This window comes from Drosophila montana, unplaced genomic scaffold (genome assembly GCF_035044405.1).
Source record: "Drosophila montana isolate Dmon_TW-CO22-7 unplaced genomic scaffold, ASM3504440v1 contig_1455_1, whole genome shotgun sequence".
Lineage (NCBI taxonomy): Eukaryota > Metazoa > Arthropoda > Insecta > Diptera > Drosophilidae > Drosophila > Drosophila montana.
Window position 1 is genome coordinate 739867 of NW_026996406.1, and position 24104 is coordinate 763970.

Consider the following 24104-nt stretch of genomic DNA (forward strand, 5'->3'; position numbering starts at 1 on the left):
AAAATTGATTTAGTTTTGCCCAAGTTATGAGAGTTTGATATTTCGTAAGGAAGATTTCTACAGAAGATTCATAATAATTACATTTGTGGAACTTTTAATTTCCTTACAAAATTAAAAAACGTTATTTTACAAATTAAGATGTAGAACTACTCGAGAGGCTTAACCGTAGCCAAGTTGGTAATCCGTATGAAAATTGATTTAGTTTTGAAAAAATTCTGAGGAATTCTGATAAGGGGGAACTTTCGATTTGGCATGTTAAAATTGTTGTTTGATTTTGTATAGGATATAGTTACAAACTATGAATCTAACTTTTATACTAGCACCGGCAATTATGACCATGGCGTGATAGTCGAGCCCGGATCCTTCTAAATAAATAAATTATAGAAGTTTTTACTTAACAAACAGGAGAAACGAGAACTCCAAATCGGCTATGAAATATACTGCCTAGCGTAATTTTCAGAATTGATTTCAAATAAAATTGCGAGATTTTAATGAAGAAACAGAAATGTTTGTTAATGGAGTAAAGAGGAGGATGTGAATTTTGAAAATTTGAATTAAACTTATATGCAGAACCAATCCCGATCTCTAACCATGAAGGTGTTTGGCATGATTAGAGGTACAATGTACTATGTAGGCAGCGACAAGAAAACTGACCTCGGAAAACCAGAGCAGTGTGAAGCAGATCAAAAGCTAGACGAGCCCAGCGACTACATCGAAACTGATAGCTGCCGCAGCAGCTTTTGCATAATAAACCCAGCCGAAGGCAGTTGGAAGGGCTATCGATTGCAGCCAGCAGCGAGTCGATCGGTGCTAATCACAGATCGGATATAAGACCAGATATCGTATGACCAGCGACTATAATACTAAGCAGCCGGGCTATAAAAGTCGGCCGAGCAGGCCTGAAAGCCAGCCAGTGCAGAGTCGCCAGCCAAAGAGATTGGATTAAGTCGTGGAGCTCCATCGTAGCATTCGTGTAATATAAAAGCAAAGCACAGAATCCACAGGTGACAACAGGAGTTATGGCATTTCGCGGCAAGAATGCGGTGGTCACAGGCGGCGCTGGAGGAATTGGTCTGCAGGTGGCCAGGCAGCTGCTGGTGGCGGGCGCCGGGGTGAGCTATGGCTGAAGTAATCCTTGTGAACATTCGAAGATATGTGTGCATGTGTGTTCCACAGAAGGTTGCCATAATTGACATACAGGATAATCTGGAGGAGTTTGTCAAGCTGCGCGCAGCGCATCCCACGCAGAGTGTCATGATTATCAAAATGGACGTTGCTAACAAAAAGGGCGTGGAGGCCACCTACGAGGAGATCAAGAAGACCTTCGGCAGCATTGATATTGTGGTAAATGTGGCGGGCATATTCAATGACAAGGATGTCCAGCGCACGCTCCTAGTCAATCTGGTGAGGCAACCAGTTACAATTCTTGGTTACAGGATTCGAAAAGTCTAGCCTTCTCTTGCAGGGCGGCATCATCAATTCCAGCTTGAGCGCTTTGCAGTACATGAGCAAGGAGAACGGCGGCAATGGCGGCATTGTGGTCAACATGAGCTCCGTTGTGGGCTTGGATCCAATGTTTATAATACCTGTTTATGGTGCCACTAAGGCGGGCATTATAAGCTTTACGCGTTGCCTGGGCGTGAGTACCTAATGGAAACTATCTGGAGATCCTACTTAATTCCACTTTCCACACACAGAACGACAAGTTCTATCAACGCTCTGGCATTAAGTTTGCCACTGTCTGTCCCGGCGCCACCATGACGGACATGTTTACCAATTTCACGGAGAAGATCATCTTTCCAGAGACCAGCGATGAGACATATAAGATTTTGGATAGTTTGAGCAAACAGAGCGCCACAGATGTGGCCCGCTGCATTCTGAATGTGCTGGAGAAGGAGAAGAACGGCGCCGTCTATGTGATTGAGGGCAAACGCATCGTTCCCATTGACATGAAGCCTCACTGGACTGGCAAGGAGCCGGCGCTTTGAGCTAACTGCATATCCAAAAGCTGAACAATACACAATTAACCACTAATCAATTTGTCGAGGGTAGTTTTTAATAAACAATCAAGCATACTGTATGGGCTGCCATATCTAATCCTGTCGCCAGTTGACCAGCACCTCATCCGTGCGATATCGCTGCGTTACGAATGCATCTTCCAGTGGCATTTGCGTGCCGGCGCTGAACATTTCGGCGCCCGCATGAGCTATCATTAGGCCATTGTCAATGCAGTAGCGTTCGTCAATGGCAAAGAGTTTGCCGTTGCGCTCCTCGCACATGATGCGCATCATCTCCTGCAGGCGCTCGTTGCAGCCCACGCCGCCGACAATTAGTACCTGGATGGACAACAGACTTAGATAAACAAATATACAAATATGTAGAGCAACCTCTCACTGACCTCATTGGATTCACAGTGCGCCATGGCGCGCTCTGTAATCTCGACTAGCATGGCAAAGATGGTTTCCTGCAGCGAGTAGCATAGATCCGCCTGGCTATACTCGGGCTCCGGCTCATCCTGCTGTTTCTTGCGTTTGTTGCGCCGCTTGCCAGGCTCGGCCAGCTCCTCAATATGCGATAAAATGCCGGAGAAGCTGACATCCATGCCCTTTACCACATATGGCAATTTGATGTACTGTGTGCCCTGTTTGGCCAGCTGTTCAATGTTATAGCCCGGACTGGGATCGTTCGACATCTTGATAATGCGCGCAAATCTATCCAAGCAGTTGCCCACAGCAATGTCTATCGTTTCGCCAAAGATGCGATAGCGTTTATTGGAGTACGCAATCACTTGGGTATTGCCGCCGCTCACGTACAGCACAATCGGATTCTGGGCGCCTGTTATCAATCGTCCCATTTCAATGTGGCCAATGCAATGGTTAACACCCAGGAGAGGCTTCTGCCAGAGCAACGACAGCGTGCGCGCCACAATGGCGCCAACCAGTAGAGGTGGCGCCATGCCAGGACCTTTTGTATAGCAGATGACATCCAAGTCGCTGGGTTTAAGTTGTGCCTCCTTCAGACTCGCCTGCACAAGTGCCAGAATTGCCTCGCGGTGATGCTTCGCCGTCTCCTTGGGCAGAAAACCTGTTGCATAGAAATAAAGTCAAAGTAATCGTAGTTGAATGGCAGCATCTGAGATACCTTCACCGGGCGGTGTTATGTAGGTGCGTCGCACATTTGCCAAAACTTTGCCATCGTTTATGATGCCAATGCCAATTTTATTGGCGCTGCCTTCGATGCCCAGCGCGCAAACCATAATTGTTTACTTTTGTATTAGAGGTGAGTCACTGTGACTGCAATATTGCTCATCTCTTATGCAGCTGTCCGATAGCATAACATTGACTATCGATAACAAACATATGTTGCACTGCATTGCGAATGTCAGTGGCGCCAGTGCATGTCAACGTGGCTGTGTGAATGACGCTTTTCAATAGGAGAGAAGAATGTAGTGAAAACAAATCAGTTAATTTTTGCAATATTTTGTATTTGTTTTAAAAGTACTTAAAAATGGAAACGGCTCCAGCGCCGACCGAGTCAAACAGTGAGGGCATTGATTTGGCTGCTGATAATAGCTGTGGACCAGCTAATCAAGCGGCTGCAATAAAATTAACAAATGACGCCGACGTGGATGCAGCGACAGCTTCCGCGGAGCAACAACAGCAGCTGGAATGCAAGAGCAAAGTACAAAGCGAAGAGAACACAGCGATAACAACAACAACAAATGAAACTACAGTAGAAGATAAGAATACACAAGTTACAAGCGAGTTAGCCATAGTTAAGGAAATGCATGCGTCTGTTGTAGAGCAAATGGTCAGACAAAAACCCGAGGATTCCGCCACGGTCATCAGTTTTGCAGAGCTTAAAGCGCAGGAGGAGCAACAGGAGCTTAACAAGGATGCTCCGCAGCAGGACATACTTGCACATGTGCACTGCCTGGCGCAGCTGGAGGAGCAACGGCGCAGCTATGAACGCCAGCTGGAACAGCTGCGTACGGCAAATGCCCAAAAGGATAACATGATGCAGTTGCTGCAGCGCGAGAATGCGATACTTGATAAGGAGAAGCAGGCATTTCGCAATGAAATGGATTTGGCCAACAAGGAGAAGGAGACGACAGTCATCAAATTTGCCATGAAAGAAAAGCTGCTAATCGATGCTAAAAAGGAGAAGGAGGCGGTCGAGAAACAGCTGGCCGATGCCAAGAAGGAGGTCAAAAACATTTCCATTCGCTTTCAGGCGGTGCACGAGGAAAAGTCGCGCATGACCTATATCATTGACGAAAAGGTGAGTCCTTTGAATATGACAAAGAGTCTATTCTAGCAATATTTTACATTTCGTAGTGCGGCGAGGTGCGCAAGTATCAACGCGAGCTCGAGAAGCTAAAGTTGGAAATGGGTCACTTGGAGTCCAAGCTGAAGTACCATGCCAACAAGCTGAACATTGAGGTGGAGGCTAAAGCGGTACGTGGCATATAATAATTATCCTTCTTCGAAATGTAAGCTTTTCTCATCTGCAAACTGTAGCAATTGGAACGCAAGCTGGAAGAGGAACGCAATGCGCCAAATAAACTTGAGGAAAAAGCCAATGGTAAGTCCTTATGCAGGCTCTTATGTCCTCTAATTATTTCCATCTATTGCAGAGAAGCTAAAGGTGGAATTTGAAGCCAACTCAATACTCCTGAAACACGACATAATGCGCAAGACTGAGGCACTGGATAAGCTCACCAAAGAGCATCAAAAGCAAAGCGAGGCTAACAAGGAGCTGCAACAGCAGTTGCAGGAAATCAACGCAGCGGTACAATCCACTATATCTTGAAATATACATTTATGTTTTACTCACTAATGTCCTTTGCTCTGCAGCATCAACAACTGACCGAACAGTTCAAGGAGCTGCAGTCGCAGCATAGCTCCGTGGAGGCAGCCTACAGCGATGAGCTGCTGAATGCGGCCAAGCTGCATAGCCAATTGGCTGAGCTGCAGCTTCTGCGCACGCAGAATACAATGTACGGACTCTCAGTAAATAAAAGTAGCATTAATTTGGAGTATTTGTATATTCGGGCTCCGGAGATCCTTCCGACCGTTTGTGCATATTTTAATAGTCTGATGTTTGATCTGAAGCTCTAACTAAGGAGTTATAGCAGCTTTATGTTAAAATAATCTGATCCGTCTGACTCCGACATATATACTGCCTGAACCCATGCCAAGTTTCATGAGGATATCTTTTAAAACTGCAAAACTAGTTTGCTTAGAAACAGACAAAGAGACGGTCATCAATAACCGAAGTTGTCTCCACGACATTGCCTGAAAAATTAGAATACCATCAATCGCTAATTTATGTCATTAATTTCCGCAGCAACGAACAGAAACTGGCTGAGGAGCAGACAAGAGTACAAAAATTGGAGGCCACTGCGCTGGACAATGAGACAGATTTGTCGCAGCTGCAGCAAAAGAAACAGGAACTGCTGAGCATCAACAAGGAGATGAGCGAGCTAATAGTGCGCCTGCAAAATGATATCTGCCTGGCAGAGTCTAAGGTAAGTGTATAAGAAAAAAATAAAAATGAATCTAAAAAAAGCTACATGCCCCGGGTGAGGCTCGAACTCACGACCTTAAGATTATGAGACTTACGCGCTGCCTACTGCGCCACCGAGGCCTTGTTGTCAATGCATTTCAAAGCTCCTACTAAATATTTCTATTTTTACGAACAGGCACAAGGTCTCGAGGCAGAGAATAAACTGCTGAAGCAGGAGAAGCTCACATACGATGCCAAATACAGCGAACTGGAGCAACAGCTGAGCGCCGAGGCGGACGAGAAAAATCAGGAGCGTCAATTGCTAGCGAAGCATCTCTCTGAGAAGACGAAGCTCTACGAGCTGATTAAAGGTAAGCTGGAGAATGTGCAGGGCGACTTTGAGGCGACGCAGCACAAAAATGCGACGCTGGTCAAGGAGCTGCAAAGGGAGCTACAAAAGTACAAAAGAGGCATTGTGGACGCCAAGCCCGTTGGCTACTGCAGCAACTGTCAGCAGGCGCTGAATGGCTACAGCCAGGAGCAGCAGCAGCATCAGCAGCAACCGCTGCGCACTCACAGCCGCACGAGCAGCCAGGGCAGTCTGCACAATGGCAGTCGACGCGCCAGCGAATCATCCGAATCCGAAACGGTGGCCAGCAGTGTGACAGCTGTGCCACAGACAGACCTGCAGGCGGTGCCGTCCAAGAAGGTTCTAGTAGAGCGCATTTTGCGCCTGCAGCAGGCCTCAGCGCGTCAAACCGAACGCATCGAATTCCTAGAGAATCACACGGCCATGCTGGTCTCGGAGGTGCAGAAGAAATCCAAGGTGGTGCAGCATTATATGCTGCGCGATCAGACAGCCGGCGCGCTCACCTCCTCCAAGAGTGATCAGAACAAAAGCGAGCTGGTCAAGTACGGCAACGGCGTCATGGCGGCCATCTATGGCGGCGTCAAGGGCGCCGAAAATAAGAGCATGTCCCTGGAGCTCTCATTGGAGATCAATAAGAAACTGCAGACCGTGCTGGAGGATACGCTACTTAAGAATATAACGCTCAAAGAGAATCTGGATGTGTTGGGCCTGGAGGTGGATAACCTAACGCGCAAGCTGCGCTCCTACGAACTAAGCAAAGTACAGTGAAATCTCGTTGCCGAGAAGTCCACTGTACTGTTCCATTCCATAGTCTAACTGCCTGTACATATAGTTAAACAAATTCGTTGCGATTAAGTGTAAATTAAAAGTTTAATATGCCAACAAGTGCTACAGTTGATGCAGTGCCTCACAGCAGCCCATCGTAGAGCTTGGCGCTGACTTTCGTCGGTTGGCCCACGTCCATGGACAGCTGCCGCGTCGGCTGCTCACCAGCTTGGGCCAGGCGCGCCAGCTTGTTGTGCGTCTTCTTGAAGTGGACATTGATTAAAGGATTCGCCTCACTGGTCTCATCCTTAATATACTCGCGCAGCAGCGGAGGCAGTTCCATCTGTGTGGGCAGCACCACAGGCTCTACCTTTTTGGTGTTGGTTAGAAACTTGTGCTCCTGGTCAACGGGCACCAGCTCGTAGTCGGCCTTGTAGCTGGTGCTGTAGATCTCAACGGGTTTTGGCTGGGTCACGCCGCGCCAGGTCTTCTCCACGGTCACGCGAACCTTGCGCTCATTGTCGGGCTATGCATAGGAAATATATAAGATTCAGCTTCCACCTGTCTTCGCCGCGCTTACCTGCTCGTCCACCGCCTGCACTTTTAGTATGCGCATGTAGCAGGGCTCCGGATAGCGCTGAAACATGTTACGTATGACCATGCGACCGATGCCCCAGTCGGGCAGATTGCCCACGATCTCCCATAGTGAGTTGCCGCGAAAATCTGTAGTGCGTCCAATGTACTTGATTACTTTTTGGCTCATGGCGCTTATATTGTACGCCTTTTTATTGATAACTGGAGAGAAGTGCAATGGCTGGAGAAGTAAAAATATATTAGATGGGCCCGGTGTGCTACTTCTTCCTTTGGAAAGCCATTCGCTTGTTATGCAAACAGCTGTGCATTTAACAGCGCTGCCACTTTTTGCATAGTCATGGCGCGAGAGAGTTTACAGTGGTTGGCAACGCGGTGTGTATTTGAATTGTATTAGTGTAGAAAAACACAACAATGCATTGCGAATAAGAGAAGAAGAGGGAAAAAGAGAGCGAGCAAATTGAGATGGCAGATCCAAGCAATGTTATCGATATCAGCCCCAAAAGTGTTGGCGCCTGGCAAGCAGAGCTGTGGAAATTATGTTAATCACAGTTATCGATAACAGTGCCAAAAGTTTTCGCTGCTGAAAAGATCCTCGTGTTCGCGTGTGTTGTGTTTTGTGCCAAAAATATAAATATTCGCGTGCAAATTAATCATTTTAATGGTGAGTTTTGTTCCATTTAGTACAACTATTCGGTTAAGCACGCATTACCACGCTTATATTGTATGTTTATATGTACACTTATGCATTTGCTTTTTGGTTTGGAATGCCTATAAATTACATAAATATGCATTGATACTAGCTACAATTGTTATAAGATTTGGTTTATAAGTGGACTAGCCATTGTGTGCGTGCTCTTCGATTGCATCGCTTGCCGTGTGACCCACTCCGCTTGTGTCCAGCTGCTCGTCATACGACTCCAGCTCCTCCTCGTGATTGTGCTCCTGCTGATTGGCGCTCTCGTGCAGTCCGATTGTGGCATGTGCCCCAGCCTTGGAGGCATTCACCTGTGCCGCCGCTGCCGAGGAGGCCGCCTTGATGGCCGACTCCTTGGTGGCCGCAAAATCGACGCGCGCCTGTTGCAGCTGTTCCTCGACCTGCTCCACTCGATTCTTGGCCTGACCCACCATAGTTGCCTGCGAGGCCAGCTGGTTGGACACCTCGTTGGCGGTTTGTTCCGCCTGCTCAGCCAACGACTTGGCATTGTTCACGGCCGCCGTCAGCACAGAGATGTGATTATTCGCCGCTTGAGCGGTTTGCTGCGCCAGCTTAGCGGACAGCTTGGCCGCTTTTAGCTGCTCCAGCTCGCGCGAGAGTGCACGCTGCGCCTCGGCTGCCTGCTGCTCCAGCTCCTGGAGTATCACCTGCTTGCCGGCGAGCGCTGCCTGCGCCGTTGCGGCGGCCTGAGATGCGGCCTGTGCCAGCGTGTTTTTGGCTATGAAGGCGGCCTGCTTGGCCGCCGCATGCTGATTGGCCACGGCTGTGTACGCCTGATCCGCCGATCCCTGGGCTATCGAGCGCAAGCCGCTGCCTATGCTATAGCCAGGCTTGCTCTCCCCATGACTTTGGTGGCCTTTGGAGCTGCTACCGCCGTGGTGCTGATGTTGCGACTGGTGCAGCTGGTGCTGCTGCTGCTGGTGCTGCTGTAGCTGGTGCTGATGCTCCTCCGGCTCTTCGGGTCCTGTTAGCGTGGGCTCAAAGTATCCGCCGCTGCTGTGCTGATGCTGTGCCTGCGGATACGGTTGCAGCTGTCTGTAGTAGTAGCCATTGCGCTTGTGCAGCCTGCCCATGACCTGTTGCGAGCAGAACAGCGCTGTGTGGCACATTAATCCCAGATCCACATCTGCCTAGTCCTTGAACTTACCTATGAGCAGGTGGCAGAGCAGGCAGCTAAATCCCTTGTTGTACATCTTACTGCTAAAACTGCATTAAACATTTGCTCCAGCTGTGCCGTGGGTTTTATACCCGGCCCATTCAACGCCAGCGGTGCATAAATTTTTAGTAGTGCGGAAAGTCAGTTGCGGCTTTTGAGTTTAACGGGCTCTCAACATGTAAGGTTTATAATATTTTTGGGTGATTTGAATATCACACACCCGCTTGAGGAAGCGCCTCTTAGTTTTATGTTGGTTTTGGGTGGTGTAAATCTGTTGGCTTTGGCCTAACAACTGGCCATCGCATCTGGTTAGACAAATAATTTGCATTTGATGGGTTGCGCCCAATTGTAATTGATACTAAGCTGGTTATAATAGAGTTTCAGTTGCAAACCATTTTTTATTCCTTTTTTTTATTTTTAATTGTTAATTTTTTAAACATAAATTAAATTTAGAGATATTAAGCAATGTAGGGAAAGTTGTGTGGCGATATAAATATTTCTGTAGGGTTTCGGCATTCATTAGGGGATCTGATGTCCAAAGCTTGAATAAAAAACATTAAGATCGGTGTTTCAAAGTCGGACTAACAAGCCAAAGGTTGCTGTTATGGGGCTGGGAAATTTTGACCAATGGATATTTAAGGGTAACATTTCAACATGAATTTCGACCAAAAATAATGTTGCCAGATTTGGATGCCACATTTATTTAGAGGCTTAACCATTAACAAAAAGCCAAACTTTATGAAAATCGGATGAGATTTGACCAAGTTATGGGGGTGGGAAATTTCGACTTATGACTATATAAGATATTTGAGGGTACCATTTCAACATGAATTTCGACCAAAAATAATATTTCCAGATTTAGATGCCACATTTATTAAGAGGCTAAACCATTAACAAAAAGCCAAACTTTATGAAAATTGGATGAGATTTGTCCAAGTTATGGGGGTGGGAAATTTCGACCTGTGTCTATATATGATATTTGAGGGTACCATTTCAACATGAATTTCGACCAAAAATAATGTTGCCAGATTTAGATGCCACATTTATTTAGAGGCTAAACCATTAACAAAAAGCCAAACTTTATGAAAATCGGATGAGATTTGACCAAGTTATGGGGGTGGGAAATTTCGACCTGTGTCTATATAAGATATTTGGTACCATTCTTACATGAATTTCGACCAAAAATAATGTTGCCAGATTTAGATGCCACATTTATTTAGAGGCTAAACAATTAACAAAAAGCCAAACTTTATGAAAATCGGATGAGATTTGACCAAGTTATGGGGGTGGGAAATTTCGACCTATGTCTATATAAGATATTTGAGAGTACCATTTCAACATGAATTTCGACCAAAAATAATGTTGCCGGATTTGGATGCAAAGTTGATCTAGATGCAAAACCATGAGCAAAAAGCCAAACTTTATGAAAATCGGTTGAGTTTTGACTGAGTTATGGGTTGGGAAATTTCGAACTGTGTCTATATAAGATATTTTAGGGTAGGAGAAAAGCTGTGATTCTGCGATAAGTGTGAAACACGTCTCAAATGATTTTTCATAACGCAAATAGTTTTTTTTTTTGTCATAAATTAATTTATTTAAATAGTTTTTTAATTTATTACAAGTATAAAAAATAAATTAATTAATATAAACACAACTATTTTACACAATACAAATTGGAACTTGAATGGAGAGCAATACAAGAGATTGCCAAGGCACTCGCTAACTAATTGAACAATCGAGTCTGAGCTCGATGAGTGTGACAAAGAGTGTGTGTGTGTGTGTGGGTCATAACAATAAAAAAACATAATAACAAGGTAATAAGGAGGCCTAAACGTACAGTAAATAATGGTAACGAGCGGTAACAGTAACTCGAGTGGGCTAACGAAACACGAGAGAGTGACGGGCGTTACATAAGGGAATGGCTGCTCAAAAGTGAAAAACAAATTGATCAGAGGCGTCGTCATTTCTTGTGCTGCCCCCTGCGTGGTAGGCGCTGATTTCGGCTGCCTCTGTGGTGACGTCTGTTAATCATTTGTAGCTCTGCGTGATTTGCTGAATCCAAGGCAAGTAGGCCGAGACCTTAACATAGACACCGGGCACGTTTACCTGACCGCAGCCAATGCCCCAGGAAACGACGCCGACCACGTTCCAGACGCCGTTGCGCTCGCAGACCAATGGACCGCCGCCATCCCCTTTGCAGGCATCCTTGCCCTCCTCACCTCCGGCGCAGATAAAGCCGGGATTGAGCTTGTAGCTGTAGCCAAGACGGGTGTTGCGCAGCTGGGATTCGCACTGATGATGCGACAGAATGGGCACATCGACCTCCTTCAGAATGTTCTGGTATTTGCCGTGCTCACCGAAAGCATCCTTGCCCCAGCCGGTGGTCCAGCAGCGGGCATTGGTGAAATCGGAATACTGATCGGGCAGACAGGCGGGGCTAATGTGCGGGTTCTTGGTGAAGTCCACAGGTTGATCCAGCTTCAGAATGGCCAAATCATTATCGAGCGTGCCAGCATAGTACTCGGGATGAATGTGCACGGAGACGACATCACGTTCAATATAGGGGAAGAATTCCACATCATGATTCACATCCCACTCGCCCAGGCGCACGCGCAGATCGAAACCATTTTGACTGTGTCGGGAATTAATGGCTTAGCAAAATGGAGCGGGTAATTTTTGCGAAATTTTAACTTACGATTTAATGCAGTGGGCCGCCGAGATGATGTGCTGGGCGTCGATGAGGGTGCCACCGCAGGCGTAGATCGACTCCTTGGGATCCTTCTTCAGGATAGCCACATGCCAGGGATATTCACCGAATTCACTGTCGCCATCGACATAAACTGGATTCTTGATGCGACCCGTAATGCCGGCCGCGTTCCTTACTCCACAACGTCCCAGCTGCTGCTGAGGTGGTGCCTGTGGGCGCAATGGGCGACGGCAGCAGACCTCGTTGATGCGGCAGGTCTTCTCAACAGGACGGTTGCCGTAGTAAGCGCGCTGCAAATGAAATTGGCAAAGAATAGTTGAAGGATTAAAATGTGTTATAGGTGGTTTTCTCGTTTAAACATCCTCCCAGCTCGTTAACTGCAGATATGGTTACCTGCTCTGCGCCCAACTCAAACTCATCCACATTATCAACGCTTCGTCTCCTGCGATCATGGGGAAAGGTCACATAATCGCTGCCCGCTGCAGCGCCTGGCGCTTGAGTGGGTATATTATGCACTTGCCCCAAATTCAGTTGCTTGCCACGGCGACTAGGTGCCGTCCAATCGGGTGCGCTGACATTAACGCTACGCTCATGATGTTGGGAATAATCCCCATAGCTGCCAAATCCACTGGAACCAAAATCGGAGTGCGACGTCTCGGGATAAATCGAGTTGAAAGAGTGATCAAATGGGGCCTCTGAGTGGTGCTCGTGGTGCTCAGCATGATGTTCCGCGTGATGTACAGCGTGATGCTCAGCGTGATGCTCATCGTGATGATAATGCTGTACTGGCGGATAGAATGAGGGTCCGCTGTGATACTCAAAAATGGGCGTGCTGGGCACCATCTCAACGCTAAAGTGTTCAATATGTGCGGGTCCGGTGCTTTCGTAGTCGTGGTGGTGCGACGGTGCGCTATAGTGGTGCGGATGGTGATCATGCTCGTAGCCGCTGAAGTGATCGTGGTGATGGTAATGCGTGCTGTAAAGTTCGGTTGGTTTCTTCTTGAAGAAATCGCCCACTTTCTGAATGATATTCGCATTGGGTGTCACATGCAGATTGACCAGAGGCTTGACTACCTTCTCGCCGTAATCCGTTTTGCTCACTTGCAGCGAGACCAGAGGATTGACATTGACCAGACCCAGATTCAGACCGTTGGGACCCAAGGAGCCAAAGTAGGGATTCTGTGCGGGATAATAGTCACCCAAGACATTGGATGGATAGCCGCCCGGGTAGCCAGCCGAAGGGTAGGGCAGGCCGAAACTAACTCCGTATGTGGGCAGCACCTTGCGCTGTATGAGCTCAATGGCTTGGAGAGCGGGCAATGCCAGCGGAGATGGTCCGAGTAGTCCCTGACGCTGCAGGAAGAAGGACACGTAGTTAGGCTGGCGCTGGCTGAGCTGATGGACGTGCGACCTTTTGACCCCGTGCGTGGTTAGGTTGGTTTTAGTTGCAGTTGGATTAGTGACGATCCTGAATCGGTGGCAACCAACCCACGCACGCAGGGCGCAGGGAGACGACGACGAGCGGGGTTTTTTTTTATGTTTAGTGGACCTTGGCGGAGTTTGAGTTGAGCGTGGAGCGTTGATCAATGGGTGCAGTTGGGTTGTGTTTACGTGTATGTGTGTTTTGGTGTGCGTGTGTGTGGAGGGTCTAGAGCACAATTAGTATCAACTAGCATTATATACTAGGTGTCAATTGCATTAGTTGGGGCAGTAACATGATCTAGGGATTCAAGGCTTAGCTAAGTAAACGTAGACACTTACCCCTTGAGCATCCAATGAGAGGTCGCTGGTGTCCTCTTCCTTGTTGTCAGCATCGGTTTGGCGGCGTGTGCGTTTCTTTTCTTCCTCATCCTTCTTGTCCTCCTTGGCATCAGCCTTTACAGTAGCATTGGCATTGGCGGCAGCATCATCGCTCAGCGCTTCAATGTCCTTGCCCAGATTTCTCGGGTCAATGGGCAGAATCAGATCCTCTTTGCGTCCAATGCGATCGGCGGCAGGGCACTGAGAAATGGGCACGCACTGGCAGTCGACAATTTGCTGACGGGAAGTGTCATAGCCACCGGCGCCCTGGTACAAACCACCCTGGTTTTGGCCTCCAAATCCTGAAGAGAGGCCGTTGTAGTTGCTCGAGGCGCCACCCTGCAGCTCCTTCTTGTAGTAGTCGGGATTCTGGCTGTGATAGCTGCCGCTGGGCGAGCCACTGAAACCATTCTGGCCGAAACCGCCGGATTGTGACAAGCCGGAGCTGCTGCCGAAGTTGCCGGAGCTGCTGCCAAAGTTGCCGGAGCTGCTGCCGAAGCTGCCCAAACCGGATGTAGGCTTATACAAATCGCCATTTGGTTTCTGAGAGGGATAGCCCTGGGAGAGCAGACCACCCTGGGAAGCACTATTGAAGCCAGCGTTGAAAGCATTAGACTGTGAGAAGCCAGAGCTGGAAGCCTGAGCCTGGGGCGTGTACGTGGCTGAGGATTGAGCCAAGGCGCTGAAGTCGGTGTTGACGGTTTGGCCGCCGCCAACGGGAATAGGCACACTTGGAATATTGGCACCCTCGCCGCCATCAACGTGATGGAAGTGATGATGGACATGCTGCTGCAGACCCGCATCGATGGGTGCACCCACAACAACCTTGGTGCTGGACGAGGAGGCTGCTGAAGATGAGGACGATTGTTGTGCATAGAAACCATTCAGAGTAGAGCTGGCACCTTGAATCTTTTCGGGATTCTCAAAATTGTACGGAGGCACTCCATTAGAAGGACCATTGTAGAGAGGACCGGACGGAGGACCGGACAGAGGACCGGACAGAGGACCGGACGCAGGACCGTTAGGTGGGCCACTGTAAAGGGGGCCAGGTGGTTTGCTGTCGTAGATGAGAGCGCCAGGTGGAGGCTTGGAGTAGGTAATGCCATCCGAGCCATCAATGGCCGATGGTGGTGGGTGTTCCAGATAGGCACCGCCGAACTGACCGCCAGGTCTGTACAAACTGTTCATTGGCGGCTTGTATGAACCCTCATAGCCAACCTTGCGCGGTGGACCAAAGGAGTTCACTGAGTTGGGTGGCGGACCACCCATTGGCGGACGTCCACTGAAATAGCTCGGTGGTGGCATGGGCTTAGCTGGTCCATAGGGGCCGCCGCCAAAGCCGGATGGTGGTGGAGGTCCTTGTGCGTAGATGGTCGAGTAGAAAGGACGCTTCTCTTCCACATCGCAGCTCATCAGACCCAGGCCGCAAAGCTTGTCGCGGATTAGGTTGCGAGCCTGCATATCGTTGCCTTCCTGGAGCGCCTGGTCGATATTGCCATCCGCATAGACGGCATCATATTCGCCCAGATTGCGTCCCTCGCGCCGTGAGTTGATCAGCTGATCGATGACGGTGTCAATCTCCGTGGCATTGCTCTGTGTGCTCTCATGCACGGCATAGTTGCGCCCCTGCGTCTCCTCGGCGGGTTTTGTGTCGGCGGAACGTCTGCTTAGCATGGACTCTGTGTCCATGGGCGCCCACTCATTGCCCCAGTCCGAATCGGCGGCAATTAGCGTGACGCTGGCCGCCAGCACCACCAACCAAGTCAGACCATGTCTCATTCTCATTCTCATTGTGTGTGTGCGTGTGTGCGTGCGTGGCGTCTGTGTGGATGGAAGAAAGGTAGTTTCGGGCATTACATAATCTGCTTGACACCAATAACCCAGACCATAATAAACGAACTGGTCATTGTCCCAATTCACGCTCACCAGCCCCTCTCACAACTGCCAACCTCCATATTCCGCTCTTTCACGGGCATTTCGCTGTGGCAATCGTGAAACCGGTTGCGGGCAAACGTCTTGAAATCTTCGCATGCTGACTCAGAGCTCGGCTTGAAAAGACTTTTACTTTCGTTCGAGGTCGCAGACCGTGCATGATTGCCGGCGCTAGCTATCCCCCCCTCCATTGTTACTGCCCCGCTGCCCATATATGAGGTAATTTTACCTGCTTTGAGATTTGGCAAGCCCCAAACGGATCGCTCAACATGATCTCTGCCCTGACAGCTGCCTCCGCTCTGATCTCAGATCTGGCTCTACGCTCTGTGCATTTTCGTAACTCCCCCAAAAAGTGTTCGCGCTCTTAACTGCGTGTTATGTCATTTACATTTTTAATGTGTTTTTCTTTCTGGAGCGTGGGCTGTAGTCTGTTGCGATCTTCGGGCCATTTTATTATTTTCGGATTATATAAAGAGCGGAGTTTCATCGAACGGAAGTCGTGTGCAACGTTGCATTGCAATTTGCGGGACGCAAGCCGGGGAGTACTCTGCTTTTTGCCTGGGCAATAAAGTCAATTTGAATGTGTGCGTGTGTGTGTGGGGCGCTTGCAAATGACTGGAAGCTTGTCTTGGGATTTGCAGTGAAAGTTTTTGATATAGGGTTTAGGTCGTTGACTTGAACATATATGTATATCGGAAATTGGGTGAGGTGGGAATAGTTGAATTGACTGTTTGTGTGGATTTAAGGTCGGAAGGATTTCTGGCCTGGAAATGAGCTTGCAATTGAAGCTTGTGCTTCTTGCATTGGGGTTAAAAATTGCTATATACTTGACGGGCATTTACTGCCTGAGAAATTCGAATTAGCAGACAATAATTTGAGGATCGGGAATCAGGCTTTGTTCATAAGCATTATCCATAAGCAGATCTTATTATTTGGGAGAGCAGATCGAATTATCTGTATGGAATCTGGTGTATTTGCCCTTTGTGGGGTTCTCTTTTATGCGAAGTTTAAAAGGGGCTCATTAAATCTTACAGGTCTAACCTGTACAATAGTACTTTCTGTATCTAATATATATTTAAGTAAACAGTCTTATAACGCTTTTCTATTTTAAGAAGTCTTGGCTTGTACTTGGGTATGATCTACACTTAAGGCTTGTATTTTTGCGTCCATTTTTCTATGCATGGACAATGTTTTTTTGGGCTGGAAGTCTACTGCACTACGTCTATTCCATAACATTTTTTAGGGAACTCAAATATTGTTCTGTTTAGGGAAGCATCAAACACTTGGAGCTTGCCTCTTTTATTTTTATTTGACTTGATTCAGGAAAGGTCGTCCACTTGGTACTCAGCTCTCTTTTAACCCACTTCTTTTTAACACTTATCACTTTCTGCTTCTTTCTTGCGCACTCTTACTAACCTTTTTTAAATATAAATATTCCAATCTGTGTGTGTTTTTTTTTGTAATCCTTATGTAAGTGGTTGCTTTAATCCTATCACTGCACCACTGCACCGCTCGCTGTGTGTCTGCTTCGTTTGTTGGCGATTTGTTCACTGATTTCGCTTTCGACTGCGCCGCGCATTTTATACAAAAGCTGCGCATGCGCAACGCCGACTTCGACGCGGACGTCGCAGCTGCTGCTTTTGCGAATTGTTGGCTCAAAACAAAACAGAGAGGCCGTAGCTTGCGGCTCGGTGGGGCTGATTTTCTGGCTATGACGTCAAAGGCTTTATTTTTGGGTTTTTTTTTCTGGGTCTACTGGACTGCATTCTGCGTATCAGCGAAGGTTAAGATGAGGTCTAAGCGGAAACCTTAGCTGCACGATGAGCCAAACTGAAGCTAACCGCGTTGCTGCAATCGTGTGAACAAAAGATGGCTCGTAAAAAAAAAAAAACAAAACAAAATTAAAAATAAAACATGTTGAAAACTCTTACGACCAAATTAGCGCTTTATGTTTTGGATGTGGGCTGCAGCTAATGTCGCGAGATGTTTCAGATGTCCAAATTTTCACCAGTTTCCGCTTAAGGCGCCAGTTTTTTTGTGCAACAGCCAACAACAGATTATGAAATTTGCAATTATTAATTGGGTCAGCAACGACACAACACACGAAATGACCCAAAGACGGGGCAACGGCGGGCGACGGCGGGCAACTGGGCCGCTGACTAAGCGATAAGCCCCAAAGGGCCAACGGGCTCAAAACCGGATCTGGCCTAAAATTTTGTAGCCACAATTGTTTGCTCCATGTTTACCCCCATGGCCGGCGACAAACAAACTCACGTCCAGACGCAACTGTCATTCATATGATTCGTGAGTGTTACTTTGATTGTGAATCAAACTGATTTTTCTGAAGCGGTTTTACCCGAAGTTCATAAAAATTAAAACGCGTCTCGTATAACGCCCGGCAACTTGTTCGTGTTGTGTGTGGTCAGTGATGCTTTCTGATCAATATTCACAAGCCACTTGCACTACTCTCTAATCAGCTAATCAGCAGTCGGTCGCCGTCACAGCGTCGTGAGTGTGTGATTGACCTTCCGGCGATTGGCAAGCGCTTAGAGCCGGGTTTAAGTGGTATTTTATGTTAACTATTCCATGAAAGCTAGATAATATGTGTAAGCGGACCGCTGCTCCATGCTAATTATGCTAATCAGCATAATCATTTCTCTCGTAAATACCCTGTAAACATTATGCATATGAAGAGTATGCTAGAGCTGTGAAAGTGAATGCCACAGGCAGATGTGGGCATTGCCGTACCTGTAAGGTATATATTCCTGATTCATCTCTATCGTATATGTACTTTTATTTTTCGCAAAAAAGTTACGCATCAAATCTATGCTCCCATTTTTTTTATCAATTTGAACTCCCAATTGAGTATCTACGGATCAATCACTTGTTAGAGAAGTTTTCCCATTCCCCCCAAGAAAAATTAATAACACGATTTTTAAAGCAGTTTTTAGTATATGTATTTATTCGAGTTTCATCTTTAATTTTTATAATAATCGGGGAATAAAGACATAAATTATTTAACAATAGTTTATTCATATAATGAGTTAAAGAGTGAGAATCGCAGAGGCAGGAGCTATTTGGTGCATACTAAGCTGGTTACAGGGTATCTCCGGGTCGAGCATCCTCGACAGCTCGTTGTTAATGCTATTGTTGTCTCGATTGTTTGGCAAACAGTCGCCAGTTCAAGCGTTCGTGTAGCTTTTATCAATCAAAGCTTTGGCCATCGGGTCTTTTCTTCGCTTGACTCAGCTAAAGCGTCAGTTTGGCTGAGGGCATGTTTGAAGCAGCTGCTGCGCAAACGCACTTCCGATTGAATTTTGTGGAAATTAGTTAAATATTTGCCAGGTAAATTCCCAATAGTCGCCGCTTGAACTTGACCTCAGGCTGTGCACCTTGTTGCGGCCACAAGTGACAGCTAATGGAAGCGTGCGTAATCGGGTTCAGGGTTTCAAATAATCTCTTAATTGCAATTTCGAATCAAATTGCGCTCAAGTCGGCTTGTGCCAAATGTTGTGCTTCAAATACAATTTGAAATATAATATTTTAAAAACTATAAAATTGATTGGGTTAGACATTTTTCAAGGTTCAGCTAAGCTCTTCTTGAATCTATATAATTTAAGCTCTATTGGAATTCTCAGTAACTGTGAATAAATGAATAAATTAATAGAATAGTGGCTGGGTTAAGAGTGTTAAAATAAATTTTAAGAATTGTTTTGGGTTGCATAAAATGAAAGAATATTCAAGACAGAGGCTTTTGAATATAAACGATTTTATCTATATTAGAAAGTATTGTGTGGCACGTGTGGCTCTCTTGTTGATAGCTTTGCATATCTCTGATTATATTATAATTATAGTTTATTCGTCTTTTCTATTAATGTGAATAGCTTCGAACCCACAAAATTGAGGCAAATCCCTGATTAATTTAAGTTAATTAATCCAACTATTTCCAGCTGTTCCTAGCCCTAATTTTAAGTCGAAATATAAAGGAAAGAAGCCCAAGAAGTGAACCTCTCGTGGAAAACCTAATGACCCATTAATTTTTACCTCTGGTTGGGCTAAATCCTTGCTTTAGTTGAAATAAGATCAAACCAAGTTCAAAATAATAATCGATAGACAACTTGTGAGCCAAACGGTTAGAAATTCAGTTAATAAATCGATAACATCGATAAAAATATTGATTATTTACCATCTCTAGCTTACACATAATTTGTTTGAAATTACAAAAACCTCGCTAATCTGCGCTGATTTGCACACAGCCCATCCCTTCTCTTCATTGCCTCAATTTAAGCCCAAAATGGTTTGTCTTCAAATTTGTCTCTCTTTCTCGTTGCCTGTCTCTTTCTCTGGCCGAAGGTCTTGCTTTTATCTCTGGCTCGGTGTGTGTCAATTGCCTAATAACCAATAACTGAATAACGCCCACACATCCAATACATTTTGGCAAGTTTCTTTACAAATATGAGGCAAGCGACCAAACCCGACTCTAATACTGGGGAAGCTTGACTGCAGCTGCAATTGCAACCGCATTCATGTCAAATAATTGCAACTGTGCCACGGATTTGCCCAAAACTTACGAAAAATGAGGCTTGGAAAATCCCGGCAAAAAAGCAAATGCAAGAGACGCGCCAAGCTTCAGTTAACACTTGGCCTAGCCAATTCTCTCAGCGCACACAGCCGGTCGTTAAACAGCAGGCCTTGGGGAAACCCCAGCTAAAGTTTTTGTGGCAAGCCATTCAGCTGCGTCGCTGCTCCGACTCAGTCGCAGCCTCAGCCTCAGTCTCAGTCTCAGCCTCTGTTTGTATTTGTATCTCACTGTTTGCTGGCTTACATAATCCAAGCACCAAATGCAGTCGACGGCGGCACGCGATGCATTCGAGCAGAGCGAATAGTTCGGATCGTGATTCATTTGTTTCAAATCATGTTTCAATATACCCTAACAAGGGGTATTATAAGATTTATAAGGCATATAAAATGTGTATTCTTTTGATCTGACTGATAATTTGAGGCAATATAATCCTGTCTAGCTATCCATCCATTTGCCTGTTCTATCTGAACCAGCCTTCCTGTGGAGTTAAGTGGATGAAAATTGGCACAGATGCATAGTTTTGAGCCAGGTTGTACATTATCTATATCCAGATAGATTACATAGTTATATCATATCATAGAATATCATATCATATCATATATCATATCACATATCATATCATATCATATCATATCATAGGAATAATCTTTTGAAAAGGCAGTTATTGTGTGACTGGTAAGCTTCTCATAATAAAAACACAATATATTTCGCTTGCTACGGTCTTGATTAGCATTAGTTTACTAGATTGTATATCTCTCATAAGTCTGTAAAGGAATCAAGTCTGATATATCTTAAATCTCCAATATATCTGCTAATGTATTTCTTTTTCTTTTTACACCCAGGCAAAGTGTTTTGCAACCTTTTCGCGAAATTTGTAACGCTTAAAAAGGACAGACCTTATAAAGGAGCAGTTTTTACAGCTAGATCAATGTTGCCATTTCTGTCTCATATGTATATGCAAACTATTTTGTTAGTTTTACAGATATCTAGCTGATATTCGGCAAAAATCCTAATTTCTACAGCAGACAGTAGATTTGTATTAGTATTAGTCGGGTTCGGGCACTATATAATACACCTGTCAGAGAAAAGATAGGTGATAGTGTATTTTTGATTGTCAATATAGCTTTACCCCCTCCCAATTTCCAGCTATGCTCTGAAGATTGTAACAATTTCTTATTTTTGAATTTTGCAATGAAAACAACTTTTATATGATGACAGCAGAGTATTATATATTCGCCATGCAATTCTCTTTGTTTTGATATCATTTTGTTTTGATTCGTTTTGGTTTTTTGGGATTTGCTTTGTGCACGCAGCTGGAATTTAAATAAGTTAATTTTGTTTTTGATTTTTTGTGTTGCTTTTTGGTTTTTTGCGGCGTTTGTTTTGCTTTTGCGAAACTGCATGTAATAAATTTTTATTGTTTTATTATTGTTGTTGTTGCAGCTGGATTATTGTATTTATTAGTTGGTTAATCGCCAAGGTCATTCACCCACATTGTGTGCGCGGCATATTTAAGCAGGCAGCACGGGCTAAAATAGGGTCCCTCCAGGTGACTCATGATCCGAGCTGCTGGAGACTCTATTGTCTATAAGTCTTGGATAGATAGTTGTGCAATGTTGAATTGTAACACCCGCATAGTTAAATAATTGTAATTGTATTGACCTTTCACCGGCACGGGGTCTTCGGCTTAATGCTCAGCTAATGTGACAAGGAAACAATAGCAACAAGTTGCAGGCCGCCAAAGTTGACGTGAAGTTGCGCCACAAATGCTGCTTCCGGCGCCAAGCAAAATACACCTATGGGCCCCCGACACGGTGAAAGCCCTGCTGCAAGTTCGCAGCTGTTAATCATTTGTGGCAGCTGAAATGTTGTGCGTTGTTTGCTTAGCTCGCTGAGATTACATAAATTATTCAAGTTGATTTCTTGCCTACCTTTTTATACCCTGCACCCATTACAAGTGCTTACCTCTTGCCCAGCAATTGTTGTTTTCCAAATAGTGTTAATTACCCCCACAATCGAAAAATATCCATTTCAAGTTTTTCTGGCATATTTTGGGATGTTTATGCACTGCAATTTGGTTAGCATATTATACGAAGATTAATTTATTTCGAATTTTCTATAATTATCAATTTCTGGGCCATGTTTTTTTTTTAGCATATATCGGGATTTATAAGAGCTAGGGCATCAAATTTGTTACCGCGAATTCATTATGTTACGACCGCTCGAGTTTGGGTACAGGGAATCTTCTAGTGAACACCCTCGATTAAATCTCTCCAGCTCCTTGTTGTTTCGCTTCTTTTGCCAAATTGCCCAGTTCTGGTCGCAGCTTGTAAACTTTTTGGTCACTTATCCTAAGTGCTGGGGCTCTGATTGGCCTGGCAAATATTTTGCTTAGCCAGAAAGTTCTGCGTCTCAACCTATTTTTCTGCTCTGGTTAACTTGTTAGCTTCTGCTTCTTTTGTGCGCCGTCCCTCCAACTACTGCTGCTGTGCTTTGTATACGGCCAAAAGGGACCGCCCATGGCCATGGCCATGACCAATGCCGCTGGCAACCCTAGCTCTGGCCCAGGCCCAGGCCCAGGCCCGACCGCTCTGCGATGACAGCATAACGACGCATTCAAATGCCGCCTCTATTGATAAACAAACAAACCGATTACGCAGCGGTGAGCTGACAATCGCCCAGCCACCCAACCACCCAATCGCCCGTTGTGATAATTGTGTGTGTGTAATCAGCGCAGCAGTCGGCAGCTACGTCGTATACGTAGCAAATGCAATGAACTCGGTTTCAGCTTAAAGCATTTGTGTTGCAGCCTTTTGGGCGCCGGCTTTAAAAGTGCACGCCATCTAGCGGCCGGCGGCGGCAGCCAGCTATGCAACTTTTGCATACTTTTGCGGGCGCTCTCAGGCATTGCATCATGTCCGGCCAATTGCATCTGTAAACTGCAACTGACAGCCATAGATACTAGACAAATTGTGTGGTGGTTGGGTGGTGCAGACAATAACAAAACAGTTAATCGATAATTACCAATAATTGTCTTAGCCGCTGCTGTTGCTGCTTTTGCGGCTGCTGCTTGGCTTGCTGTGATGCTCTGACCTTTTTGTTGTGGTGGAAAGTTTTGTCTCGTCGTACGCATTGAATTTTACGTAATCAACATTTTACAGCAACAAAAGAGCACATCGACAAAACTGCACCCAAAAAATAAAAGGGAGCATCAGTTGTCATTGCCACACATGGCATGTGTGTGGTTCGGCCGAGTGAGCTCGTCTCTTTTATTTCTTTTCCATTAAAAATGGACTATAAATTGGAATAAAAACATTGTGCAATTGTATGTAAGAGACAAAAAGAAAGTGTATTCATATCATGTATATATTATTATAATAATAATTATTATAAAAAACTAACACATGTCTGTATATATGAACGCATGAATCTCCGATCCTAAAAGTAATAATCAAAGTTTTATTTGATTGCTATCAACCGGAAAGGAACTCTATGACAGCTATAAATTCGATATGTCTTAGTAGGCCGATGATTATTTGTTTTTATCAAAAGGTAATACAGCTTGTAATTGAAATACATTAGTATTTATTAATGCAAAAACAAAGGCTTTACATACTAAATCTTTGTTCTTAACAGATTGTTCCTATGACAGCTATATGACGTCTTGATCTGTCTGAAAAAAAAAAAACAAACTGATGTAGGCTGTATTAAGATATTTTAATTGCTTTGTAATTTCACAAAAACTTTCTTAGATGTTAATTTCACAATATGCTTATCTATGTCTGGAGAGATCGCACTTTCAAGCTCTTCCTTCTCTTGCCTTACCATTATATCAATTGTTAACATGGGTATTCTTACAACTAACATAAACTTATTACATACTGCTATGCTGAGAACTACCTTTGCGTAGAAACAGGCAAATGTCTGATTAAGATTATATTATAATTGATTGGGTTAAAGATAACTTCTTTAAAG

General features: G+C 45.5%; 6 protein-coding genes and 1 non-coding gene across 9 annotated transcripts; 2 read left to right on the forward strand and 5 right to left on the reverse strand.

The window, feature by feature from the left end:
* The first annotated feature begins 915 nt into the window (after nt 1-915).
* Pdh (Photoreceptor dehydrogenase) lies at nt 916-2080 on the forward strand. 2 transcript variants are annotated; one of them, XM_064685669.1, is made up of 4 exons: nt 916-1112; nt 1180-1404; nt 1466-1639; nt 1698-2080. In XM_064685669.1, exons 1-4 carry the CDS (start codon nt 1020-1022, stop codon nt 1986-1988), a joined length of 783 nt encoding a protein of 260 aa, XP_064541739.1. In that variant the 5' UTR covers nt 916-1019; the 3' UTR covers nt 1989-2080. The 2 variants fall into 2 exon arrangements, with proteins under 2 accessions (XP_064541739.1, XP_064541731.1); XM_064685661.1 differs by having other exon boundaries at nt 919-1112; nt 1177-1404.
* On the reverse strand, nt 2035-3300 carry Tcs3 (Probable tRNA N6-adenosine threonylcarbamoyltransferase Tcs3). Its single transcript, XM_064685651.1, has 3 exons — nt 3142-3300; nt 2399-3084; nt 2035-2336 (listed from the first exon to the last, which is right to left on the reverse strand). Exons 1-3 carry the CDS (start codon nt 3254-3256, stop codon nt 2094-2096), a joined length of 1044 nt encoding a protein of 347 aa, XP_064541721.1. The 5' UTR covers nt 3257-3300; the 3' UTR covers nt 2035-2093.
* A 119-nt stretch (nt 3301-3419) lies between these two features.
* On the forward strand, nt 3420-6763 carry Golgin104 (Golgin 104). The gene is made up of 7 exons (XM_064685639.1): nt 3420-4281; nt 4338-4457; nt 4521-4584; nt 4637-4791; nt 4857-4999; nt 5350-5530; nt 5705-6763. Exons 1-7 carry the CDS (start codon nt 3508-3510, stop codon nt 6644-6646), a joined length of 2379 nt encoding a protein of 792 aa, XP_064541709.1. The 5' UTR covers nt 3420-3507; the 3' UTR covers nt 6647-6763.
* Nucleotides 5577-5649, reverse strand: TRNAM-CAU (transfer RNA methionine (anticodon CAU)). Its single transcript has one exon. It is a non-coding gene; the product is annotated as a tRNA-Met (tRNA).
* mRpS34 (mitochondrial ribosomal protein S34) lies at nt 6730-7519 on the reverse strand. Its single transcript, XM_064685681.1, has 2 exons — nt 7224-7519; nt 6730-7169 (listed from the first exon to the last, which is right to left on the reverse strand). Exons 1-2 carry the CDS (start codon nt 7404-7406, stop codon nt 6786-6788), a joined length of 567 nt encoding a protein of 188 aa, XP_064541751.1. The 5' UTR covers nt 7407-7519; the 3' UTR covers nt 6730-6785.
* A 289-nt stretch (nt 7520-7808) lies between these two features.
* Nucleotides 7809-9044, reverse strand: LOC135431904 (basic-leucine zipper transcription factor A). The gene has a single exon (XM_064687314.1). The coding sequence runs from the start codon at nt 9023-9025 to the stop codon at nt 8072-8074; it is 954 nt and encodes a 317-aa protein (XP_064543384.1). The 5' UTR covers nt 9026-9044; the 3' UTR covers nt 7809-8071.
* A 2084-nt stretch (nt 9045-11128) lies between these two features.
* On the reverse strand, nt 11129-15400 carry LOC135431371 (uncharacterized). 2 transcript variants are annotated; one of them, XM_064686492.1, is made up of 5 exons: nt 13577-15400; nt 12602-13168; nt 12209-12529; nt 11804-12105; nt 11129-11740 (listed from the first exon to the last, which is right to left on the reverse strand). In XM_064686492.1, exons 1-5 carry the CDS (start codon nt 15398-15400, stop codon nt 11137-11139), a joined length of 3618 nt encoding a protein of 1205 aa, XP_064542562.1. In that variant the 3' UTR covers nt 11129-11136. The 2 variants fall into 2 exon arrangements, with proteins under 2 accessions (XP_064542562.1, XP_064542570.1); XM_064686500.1 differs by lacking the exons at nt 12209-12529; nt 12602-13168.
* Between the last annotated feature and the right edge of the window lie 8704 nt (nt 15401-24104).